Raw genomic sequence first — 12255 nt, 5'->3', positions numbered from 1 at the left:
CTAATTTACTAGTTTGGAAAAGTAATAGAAAACTTTTTAGACAAATCATGGTAGACTTACAAGAATCTAACATTTTACAGTAGGTATAGGTACCGACATAAATCTAAACTTTTTATTTGACGTGGAGCTAATATTAATACAAACAGGTGCCCATTAGTGTAAAGTATCAAGTATAGCCATTGAGCGCTGTACGGAAGCTCCACCTTCGCTCTTCGGCTTCCAACGGCTCCCCAGGGTCGGCGATTATTGATTTTCATTGATTCTAACGCGTTCCTAGATTTACTGCCCGCGCCTAGTGACACCGCCATCCATTACGAATGCGATGTAGTTAGATATGCAACATCACGAAACATAAATACAAAGCGATAGCTTACTGCCTGCATGTTTACTAAACCAAATGAGGGATCCGGCTAATGTGCTATTCAATAAGGCATAAAAAGGATATTTCATAGCAATCACAGAGGCATAAAATATCAAAGGTAGATAAACTACTTGAAGAGGTAAAAAGCTCGGTATCAGCGCTTCGATCGCAAGTGTCCAGGCGGGCGGCGCGAGCGCACCTCGATTTGGCTGACGTCATAACTCTGACAGCTAAAACATTTGTCGAACAGCGGAGATAGTGTCATTGATAACTCAATCCCTTATAACAATAAGAACACACTTAGCATGTTTGCACCTGCGTGCCAGCCAAGATCGATAGCCCGCATAACTTTATGCCGTATAAAAAGTACCAGTTTAACACTTCATCCAAAAGAAACATTACCCTATGCTACTAATAAGAGATAAGAAAATGTGAATATTTTAACCACTATCTAATCTACATTTTCAAAAAAAGTGTCACCAAAATTTAATGCGCGCGCGACGTTTGTTAAATCGATGGGAATGAAACATCATTATTGGTGCTTTATCATATCGAAACGTTGATATAAGATGCGATAAAACGTTGTACAAAAAACGTGATGTGTGTTTTTTGTGTGTGTATCGCGGTGTGAGACTGAGCGTCGCCTGCGCGCGCGCCGCGGGGCGGTTTCCCGGGAAAGCGCCGAGGGACCGACCCGCTTCAATATTTAACATTTTTACACCCACCACACTATTGTCCTGTTGCTCGTTTTCTCTAGAATCCTTTGTCTGAGATTGGACTCGCACCGAGGTGACAATGTTTGTTGGACTTTACGCATCCTCAATGCACACAATACTTTTTTTTTTTATTAGCCGATGACTTGTGAATTTGTGATGATCGATTGCCTCTAGAGTATATTTCTAATGTAAAAACTTGCGGATAGCAACCTGCACCGCTATTTTGAACGTATACAAACATGTTTATTATATTCTGTGCGTTATTGAAAATATTTGTTTAATATGAATTGTTTACTTACTTTTCTGAGAATGGTCATTTAACTTAAAAGTATTATTAAAAGTTATTTGTTTGATTTGAATTTAAAGTTTTTTACCGTAAATATTTCAGAACCATAAACACATTTCACTACACCTACCTGTCTTCTACATTGACGTGCCGTTACTCGGGGTCAGCTTTCTTATGGCACTAGTATCAAAGTAAATACCTTCCTACGTTTATACATATTTTTTTGATTTCATAGACACGATCAATCAAAGAGATGGCTTTACGCATTCTGAATAGTAATGTTCTTCACAAGGAGACGAGGTGCCATCTAAATAATTAACATCAAGTGTCTGGTCGGAACACAGGCGCAGTTTGTTTCAAACAAGTCTACTAACAAGTACACCACATGTTTGACAAATACAAAACGTATAACAAAATAAAACGATTAGAGAAATCGTGTCAGTAGTTGTGTTGGTCATGCTACATCACACTATTACGAGGCTTGAGGAGATAATCACGAAAATAACTGCGCACGCTCACTCTCATGTAGATGCAAACACGCTCAATACGCGCTTAATTGAAATTTATATCTCATTTCTCAGTATCAACAATCAATATTCTAAAATCTCCGAAGCTATTCTCACATTGAACATCCACAAACGAGTTCTACGCGAGTATAATCGAACAATATAATGAAGGAGTAAAGGTAAACACAATTTCAATAACAAAGGGCAACCATGACAAATAAACATATTTCACGGGCCAAAATGGCTGCGGTCAGGTGTCACGAGGTGTCCCTCCCGCGCACCCCGCCATCTCACCCCCGCACGTTTCTTTTTCTTCACCAATAATCGATTCATTCTTTTTCAATGTGATCCTTTTATTTGTTAACTTATTGCTCGTTTGTACAACATCGCTTTGTTGAAATATTTCTTTATCCTGTCATTAGTTTCCTCAATCGACGGTTCTTTGTTATTATTTTTTTAGATCATGGTGACAACTTGTGCAAAAAAGCTGTTGATAGTTAAATATTTTCAAAACAGTTTAATCGCAATAAAACTTGCTTAAGTTACACCACTTAATTAGCAACCGCAAAGGAGGAGCAAAAAAGACGGACACTGAAAAACATGTAATTCAGTAAATAACGAGTTGTTACAAAAAACACAATGTTTCAATACTCTCAGTAAAACATGTAAATTTTCTTCAAGAGAAAATTGGGAAGAATTATAATAATCGCCATAAAAACATCAATGTCTCTGTATCAGTTCATTATTCAGTAATTCAATAAATAATGCTGCTCGATAACACGAAACGCACATAAGTCAAAAATACAAGAAGTCAACGTACTTGCTTAAGAGTGGATTTAAAATAATTTAAGATGAAATTATTTATTGGGTTTGCATCTCTTTCTCACTTGTGGCACCTTACGAGGTGAGTTATATGGTGCTCTCGGTCGCTCCTACCATCGATCACTGGAGGTGTGACGTCACGCAGAGCCGTCGTGTGCGGCCCGACTCAATTTATTGCGTCTGCGCACCAAGCCACCAGAGAAAAACTAAACATTTGTTTGTATACCAACTCTTTAATTAAATTTACAAATAATAGGGTGACAAACGCTTATTTTTTGACTCGTAAAATACCTTAACGGCCTAAAATGGAAATCTTGGGATAATTTTTAAATATTTTTAGGATTTCATTTAAACTAAAACCTTTTTACAATGTACTATTTCATTTGCAATCAAATTGATTAAAAAAAATAACACTTTTTTCAGTTTGAGACCTGTCAAACTCACACCGGATAATATATTTTTTACAAAGAATTGGATGCTTAAAAAAATTACTTACATTTGAAATGTGGCAGATTGCCTACTCCCTTATATTTCGAGTTTACAGCCGTAACTACGGTCACGAGTGTAAAGTAGACCTTATTTTAACAGCTGGTCCCATAAAGGACCTAATGAATCGGCTGAACAGAGAGGCAGTTGAAAGACTTCCGAACAACTAACTGCTTCCTACAGGGTTTACCGTCACCATGAAACTGATGAAGGTAAATCTCCAGTCCTTTACACTAAAACCCGAAGGCAGTTGAAATGTGGATGTGCAGAATGATAGTTAAAATAGTGACCGAGATAGCAGACGATCTGTACAACTTGCATACATTGTCGTTCATAGTGTCAGTGGGAACAATAAGAGAGAGTCTGCAACTCATCAACGTTCTGGACGAAGACGAAGGCAACTGAAACTGGAAATTTATTTATTGATTTGATATTAAATCGTGCCTCTTTATACAAACACCTGTATTATTTCTACTCCTAGACTAATATTGGAAAGCCAATCAAGAATGCGCTTCTATTACTGCACATTATAAAATCATCTTTTGCAGCGGGTAATATGGTGATTTTATTCAAACTAAGGCAGCAAACCGTTATCAGAAAGTCATCATACATCTTGGTGCAAAAAAGTTGCAATCACAATCCTGTAGGTGTAGTGACTAAACAAGTTTTGAAGGTGCAATTAATTCGGACCGTTCCGAACACTTTCTGGGAATATTATCACATATTGGTACGGTTATACGTGGATGCCACATGCAGAGTTCATTATTTAGGTGCATTCACGAATTACTGTCAATAAAGCATCGGTTTACTGGAAAGCGTCGTAACAGTGCGCAGCTGTAGGTCGTACGGGATTCATGAGACTTGATAGCAAACCACTTTGAGGAACTCTCATTAAACAGCTTTACACAACTGCATTCACTGCTGCTGTTATTCAGAGGTTCATAATCACGAATTAACGGACGAGTAAAATTAGGAGAAACACCACTACAGCGCTTACTGCAGTACTTAAATGTTAAATGCTTTTAAATATCTATTATGTTTCGAGCAGATTAGGATACATTTCACATTTACTGGTGTTGTAGTAATTTTACTCACACAACAGAAAATTGCAATATTATGCAGTTGAAATTGTCTGGTTTTATAGCTAGTTAGCAGCCTCAACTTAATTGATGTGCCTCCTGGATGTATCTATCTAAAATGTATTTCTTAAGAAGTTGCACTTAAACATACCGTTGGTTGGTCTACTAATATATTAGTAGCAGATCGCTGAGTCGTCGTTCGTCGCAGCACTGCATCAATCAATGAGATATGTAGGCAGAAGGAGCGCGCGCGCACGCTAACGTGACATTTATATATTCTTCACAATGTTCCTGTCGTGTCCCGATCGTCGCTCACGTGTCCCTAGCGCTGCACACCGTTTCGTCTTGTTATGAACTGTCACTAAACATTCTAAGCGTGCATTCATTAGCATTCATTTTTACGACGCTTATGACTTGTAAAGCTTTATTTAGCTAAATTGGTCTCATAATATTGTGAAAATAATAACTGTTAAATAGTGTTATGAAAAATATCTCATCGCTAATGTCTTCGTAAGTAACTGCAAGAATAAGACATAAATTCTCTTCAACTCCGCAGCTTCATTTATAAGCGCACATGCAAGACTTCTGTGGACAAGTTTTGTCTGTCAAATCGGGGTATGAATCGAGGCTGGTACTTCCATAAACAATACATCACCACCCTAATAATTAGAGCATCGTTTGCAGCGTTGCGCGCGCGGCGGTCTGGGCTCCGGCGGCGGCGCGACGCTCGTCTTTCTCTCCTTGACGCCTTTTTGTGAGATTTTTTGTTTCCCGCCCGGGAATAATGTCATTATGGCGCCTTTAATGTTGTCAGTGAACGGGAGCGCGCCGCCGCCGCCCAGGGCGAACGTTTGTTGATACTTAAATTAGGTTGTTTTGACACGCCTCGTTCTTATGTTTGTACTAAATCTAATAAACGTCAGTAGCGAGAAAGCGTCTCATTCATTATTCCGTTGTTCTCTTAGCGATAATATATTTAAAGTAGTTTTGTATAATTGAATTCTGTGGTATCTTGGATGATATGCGCGGCTGCCAGTGGGAGTAGACTGGGTGTCGTTTACGTAAACGGAATTCAAAAACAAACATGAGGCATGGAAACAATTAGAGGCGGTGGGACAGCGCGCATACATAATGTATAATCCGTCAATATTGTCAGCTACTACTCGCATTGTGGTGGAGTCATTACGTGCGGCGCAGGCGCGTCGAGTGTCGCCATTGTAGTCAATGGCGCTGCCAGGTGGGTGTGCAAGTGTAAGTAGGTGCGACATGCCGGTGACCCGATCGCCGGCCACGCTCCTTCCAGCCCGTAATGCATAATGCACTCCACCAAACACCTAAAACATAGTAAAACCAAGCCTGAAAAACTATTTCCTTAATAATTTTCACAGAAACCAGGAAGTTTTGCTGCCGGCAAAACTACAATTCATACGACGTAACTTCATTCAGCCCTAACCAATTCTCTTTCTTCAAAGTAACAGACAACACGCAAAGGCATAGCAAGGATAAATGTCGATTTGAATGGCGTAGTAGCAGCGACCGAAAATGTTTTACACTCAGGATCCGATTTCGTCGTCCGGACAAACTCTTGAATGGAATTTACATATTTGTTTCCAGTTAGGCAGCACCAGGTGCACATGTTTTAGAGCCACGGTTTTGAACATAAAATAATGATAAATATGACATGAGTAAGAAGTTCGTTATTGAACTTTATTTCCCGCTACTATTGGCTACAGACAATTCATTCAAAGATCAGATGAGCCGGGACACCGCTAAATAGATGACGACTACAAACATATTTTTAGAAGAGATAATGTTAAATGGGCCACGAGTGGTAACAAATGTTCTTTGTCTAGTTTCCCTGTAACTATTTTCGAAATCATTAGTCTTGGAGTGACACGTAGCTCGTGAAATTACTCACCGCAATACCGAACACTTGACACAGACTGGTCAATATTTTGTACTGTTTATGATCTTCCTTTGATCAGGAACAATGAAACAGAGATATTTGTCAAAGCATTTCATAGTTTAACGAAATTAACGCACCTCTGATGAAGCACTTCAAAAGGTACATAAATATCTTTAACAAAGATTAAAAACTAAATTGTCGCTCTAGTGGAATGTCCGCCTATAATAACGATAAACTTTCGAATTGAACACTAATCGTGAATTACTTTGACTGTGGCTATTGTTCTTTGTACCTAATATAAGTTTATTTTGATGTATTGTCGTCCAAAGAGCAGCATTGATTAATTAGCCAAGAGCAGTTGAAATACCTATTTCTAAACTCATAGGTCTTCAATTTGACAGCATTTTCGTCAATTTAGCACTTGGCAAGTTGCGTTAGACTTTCTTTGATTTCGTCGAGTTCGTTGTGCTAAATGGCGAGCAGCGTGAGTGTGAACATGTGAGAACAATGTGCAATTAGGTGTTGCGTGGGCGTGCGACAGTGCGACAGGTATGCGGCGGTGGTGCCGCGACTCAATCGCCAGGTAATTACGGCGCCGACTGGACACGCTGAAAGATTGACACCACCACGACCACTCTCGATGACTTGTTTATTGCTCGCCATTAAAAAATAATACATTTTTTCTCACCTCGCCATCATAAAACTGCCAAGAATATGCTAAAATTAGTATCCATATTGGTTTAATCCGTTCGGATATTAGGCGAGCAGGCGCTATTTAATGGTAACAGGTTTCTGTGGAAGGTTTTATCGTAAATATAATTCACAAATTGTGTGGAGCCTCAGCGGGGGCGCCGCCACTCAGCGAGGGGGCGATTTTTCATCGACGCTGCCTCTGCTCTGCCAAACACATTTTTTAACACCTCGCCCCGAGCTTAAATCAAACATTTGCTTTGCACTTATTGGAACATACCTAATTCAATTATTTTTCTTGTCATTAGTATTATCATATCAATACTTTACTGCTTAGCCAAACAATGCCGAAGGAGTAATTCAATACCACTGAAGTTCCCTATTAGATTGCTAGAACAGAATTACGAGGACATTACTAGCTCCTGTACCAACAATACTTGTGTAATGCTGCTATCAAACTTACATTACGTGGTACATTTAAAATGTGCACAGTATTGTAATATCGTGGTAGTCAAGTAAAGTGATAAACCGATGTGGAATGTCGTCAATAAGTTAACCTTATTAGTTAGTGTGTGCTGAACGCGGCGGGTGGCACTGCTATGGGCCCGTTCACACTGAGATATGGGGAACCTTTGCTGACCCATTACAATATAAACGGCTACATAATGAAATTAGCTCGCTTCGTCTGAACAGCTCCTTATGATAATCGTCGACCCTTCTCTGGGCACGCACGTGTAATTGAAATTGTGCCTATTACCTCCTTAATCGATAATATTATTTGTATGAAGTATTCTGTAAATAGTTAATGCTTTGTCAGTCAGAAGAAATCATAGTATCTCTTTTGTTTCAGATCACGAAACTGAAAATCGACAGTAATCCATTCGCTAAAGGATTCCGCGACTCTTCACGTCTCACCGAGTTCGAAAGGTAACTATCATAATAACGTTTGTTGTTAGAGATTTCCAATGTTCTTACTACTTTTGGCTCTACTTTTAAGAGAAAGGAACTGTTACTTTGTATCGAATTCAGTTAATTAAATTGACACTAGTGGGCTACTTATTAACAACATGAGTGTTCATTAGGTGTCAGCGTGCGCGCGACACAATTCGGTTAGCTCTGTAATCGCACACGCATTGGATACGCTCTCAGAAACAAACATAACTGTCTGATGCTGATTGATATCTCCACGCGAGCAATTATGCCTCAGTATTTATTGCTTCTTAGCCAATCCAATGTATTTAATTGCGGGTGAGCCGACACCAAGTTTCCACCCGTGTAATTTATAATCTAACAATTTCTCTCACCACATTCGCTTCGCCATATCTTATTGCTCGCTTTCGCATTTCTAATGCCGTATTGCTCTATGTTCTCTTGATTATTGGGTGTTTTATTTTTTTTGTTTGTCTGTTGAGATACTATATCACGGGGGAGCACGAAAGAACATCAGTCTTCCCCGACGACGCGCGCTACAGCGCCGCCAGTCATAGGTAGATACGATCATACAATCATATTATATACTGCTTCAGTTCGCAAGATGTCGACCACGTGGCTAACTGTGGTTCTGTACCGTTTCAGGGAAACGATGGAGTCAATGCTGGCGGAGCAGCATTTCCTACGCTCACCATTGCGGCCCTTCGACTTGGACCAGCACAATAACAACTTAACGCTAGAAGAGAAAGCGATCCTGGCGGCGCGGTCACAGCTGTTCCTCCGTGCCGCTTACCCTCTGTACGGCGTGCCGGCGGCTGCGCTGTGGGGGCAGTGGGCGTGCTTGGCGCCGCAGCTTCTGGCGCAGCAGCACCTCGCTGCGTCGGGCTCCGGGCTACAGCTGCCGCGGCCGGTGTACCCGGGCGCCCTGGGCGCGGCGGGCGCGGGCCCGCAGCCGCTGGCGCAGCACCGCTTCTCACCGTACCCAGCGCGGCGAGCATCGCCCGGCTCGTCGCCGGACTCGCTGCGCGACGCCAGCCCGCACCCCTCGCCGCTGCACCCGCCGCACCCCCCGCACACCCCGCACGCGCCGCATCCGCCCCACAGCCCCACTTAGTGATAAAACGCCGAATAAAAACCTCCCCGAGATCTCCCTGTAATAATATGCGATATTGTATGAGAGTCTTTATATGGAATGTTTTCCGAGAGAACACAAAAGGAAATTTGAAGTGCGTCGGTGTTTCGCTGCGAAACGAGATGGCGTCGTGAACTTCGATAATTTTATGCGCCGAGAAGTGAATAAACTGAGTGCGAGTGCGTGGAGAACATTTAGAAGTACGTCTGGAGTCGTGAGCGTCGGAGCACCGCGCGCTTTCCCGCTGCTGTTACTCACTCTGTGAAAACTTGTATTATATTGTAAAATATTATTTAACTGTACTTTAACTCTGTAATTATTGTTATATGTTCCTAATAGTTTTGTCTCGTAGTGATGGTTTCTGCTAAATTCATGTTATAGCAAAGTAGAGTTTATTGCATAAAATGAGGCATTTAATTGCTGTGTATATTATGTTTGATATTTTCGGACAATTTGAAAAGAAATAAGAACATAACGGAATGAGTCGATGTTGTAAATCTTAGTGGCTCAATGGTATTCGACTGTGTTTGGCTGATTTCATCTTGTTTAGGTAAAATGTGCAATACAACAGAGAAAAATGTTTTAGTGAAACTTAGAAGTTAGTAAGATAGATGTATCGATATTAAATAGTAGAAATTATATTGCTGTCTATGTTTAAAATTAATTCCTACATCCGACTACAAACGGATGCATAGATGTACCTAAATGGTTAATTTGTAGTTAAATTATAGTTATTATAAATAATATATTGCTAAAGAAAAAATTAAATGTTTGTTAACATATATACTGGACTTGTTTTATTTACCCAAGAGCTTTGACAACAAGGGTCAATAATTTCCTTCAAGAACATTCAAAGCAAAATAAAGCAAAAAAATACAAAGTTACAGCCTTTCTTGGGAGCCGCTGCCTTTTGCTATATGGTACAAAAAAAAATCTAGTAGGTAGTGACTGTCATTATATTTCACTATAGGCATTCCATACACTTGACGTTTAAGGGAAATTGGTTAGACTTTTCCTCAATCAAAATGGATAGAATCATTAATAAAAATCTAAATTCAAAGAAAAAAAAACAAAATGAAGTTCCTATAAAGATACCTGAGTACTTACATAACGAAATCGGTTGCCACAGATTGCCCCCAGCACTTACTTACCCGTTAGTCAAAGTTGTTACAAGCACGAGTTCCGTGCAAGGGATCCCAGGTTCGATTCCTGAGTCGGGCCGAAAATCCTTTGCGGATTTTAAGAACTTTCAAAAAGGAATCTGGCGTTGCGAAATTGGCGGTGTCACAACCCGAGCTTTAGAGGTCATCTAAATTCGCTGTCCTCGAATGCAGTAGCAATTGTTGTTACAATTCCATATCAAAGATTGTCGGGTGAATTTGAGATCACTCTGTCATTAGGACTTCATGGGATAGGATTTAAGCCTCCAGAGAGGTTTTAATCATTCAGGCATTCTTATACACTAATATTCCTTTGCGATTTTTAATGATTCTCCACTTAAAAACCAGTCTGCCCCAACTAAGATCGGGTATAAGGCTTTCCTGAAGTGCCCAGTTTATTCCCTGGTCAATGTCGATAACTGAACTGACTATGTGTTAAAACTTGAATAAATCGCAAATTATATTTATTGATAAAAAAAATATATAACTCCGTCGTTTGTGTAAACGATGAGGGACACGGCTCACAACAAATTGTTTGTAATTTACTAGAGTGCCGTTAGATGGCGGTAAGCGTAGCATTATGCGTGTTACTCGAAAGCTCCGATCAAAGCTCGAAAGAACACCGTCAGTACAAAACGTTGAGCGAGCTTTTTGTTTTCTGTTTATGATTTTCCGGATGATGTACACAAGTATATGAAAGACTTGGTATTTATTAAAAGCTTTATTATAAAATGAATTTTGCCTTAATCGATTAATCCAAAGCAATATAAGTTATTTTTTCTCTAAAGCATACGATAAAGCTTTTGTACTACCAAGCTATCAGTTTTTAAGATCGTTGCTTAAATTAGCACTTGTTTTGTCTCGTTTGTACGAAAGTGTGACAGATTGTGGAATGGTAACAAATTAGAGCGCCGGCGGGCAATTATGCAAAGCGGCTATAAAGTTATCTTTAGGAAAACAACGGCGTCACCCCACGCCAACTATTCAATTAAAATGAAGCAGTGTCGAGGCGAGGCATTCGAGTCACATAGAGGAAGGGTCGACTACATCGAATTAGTTGCGCGCGTGGCTACATTACTGGGACAAATTTCACGTCCCTGGGGCCCGGCAGCGGCCCGCAGGGTCGGGGATGCAACGCTAATCTAATCGGGATTGTAGCTAATAAATGTTGTAGCCAGTGACACAGCCACCAAGAATTTATTGCTTGTAAAAGTGTTTCCAATCGTAGATATTGTTGGGATGACGCTCCTTTCTGATAAACTGCGATTGAATTTAACGTTTGACTGAATATTTCATTTGATTTAAGCGGTTGTTATGTTGCTAATTAAATATAGAGATGGGGGCAGTTTGCTGAGGGATTTGTTAGTTAGAGATTGGGAATTGCATCTGATGAACTCATTAGATTAGAAGTTTTAGATAAAACTATAAACGTGGATCGTAACTCTATTCTTACACTTTCAATTAAAATATAATTTACATCTATAGTTATAGGTACCAACTACCATGAAACTTGGTCAACTGAAAAATGCTAGGTATACGCTGGCGAGTGGCGGGCTGGATCTATGATGATCACGTCTGATCGTGAACTAAAACATAAGTAGAGGTAGGTAAGTAGAGACAAAGCCTTATTCAGTGTGGCTTATCGGCAGGCTGGCGGGCAGGGGCATGTAATGCGGCGTTATTGGCCACTCGGCTCATAATCCCCTTTTAACTGCGGATCCCGAGCCGCGGCGACGTGCCCCGAATGTTTATGTTCGGTTTCTTCTGGTCGTGAACATTCGCACTCCTTAGCTCTGATGTCGACGACACCGCGCTACGTGCTGTTAGAGGTGACTGTCGCCGAATTACTTGCCTCGATCATTCTTCAATCTTATCGAGGGTTCCATCTTTATTTTTACACTTTATGGATTTGATTATTCTTTATAATATAACATAATATTTTATACCTTCTAAGCATAAAGGCACCATTTTTATGGCCAATTAACTGATTAGAGTTGGCTTCATTTATTTCAATAAATATGCAAATTCTAAGTTAAAGGATTTACACGGTCTGCAGTAATGACATGCAGCAATAATTAATGAATATTGAGTCAATAAAAAAATCTATGAGTTATTTCATTAAAAATGATATTATTCTAATATACCTTCGCTTTTATTAAAGTATTGCAATGAGAAAGACAA

The 12255-nt window shown here is 40.0% G+C and overlaps 1 protein-coding gene across 2 annotated transcripts in view; it reads left to right on the top strand.

The window, feature by feature from the left end:
• LOC110376977 (T-box transcription factor TBX20) overlaps nucleotides 1-9682 on the top strand; it is a 37854-nt gene extending 28172 nt beyond the window's left edge. Inside the window, exons 6-8 of one of the 2 annotated variants that reach the window (XM_021335644.3) lie at nucleotides 7703-7779; nucleotides 8265-8339; nucleotides 8428-9682. In XM_021335644.3, the coding sequence (XP_021191319.2) occupies nucleotides 7703-7779; nucleotides 8265-8339; nucleotides 8428-8896 (621 nt within the window). In that variant the 3' untranslated portion in view covers nucleotides 8897-9682. The remainder of the gene's footprint in view (nucleotides 1-7702; nucleotides 7780-8264; nucleotides 8340-8427) is intronic. The other variant, XM_049852204.2, reaches the window with a different exon arrangement.
• The last annotated feature ends 2573 nt before the right edge of the window (nucleotides 9683-12255 follow it).

Source organism: Helicoverpa armigera, chromosome 6 (assembly GCF_030705265.1).
Source record: "Helicoverpa armigera isolate CAAS_96S chromosome 6, ASM3070526v1, whole genome shotgun sequence".
Lineage (NCBI taxonomy): Eukaryota > Metazoa > Arthropoda > Insecta > Lepidoptera > Noctuidae > Helicoverpa > Helicoverpa armigera.
The sequence above is the reverse complement of the archived record's forward strand: the minus strand, read 5'-3'. Positions and strand labels throughout refer to the sequence as shown.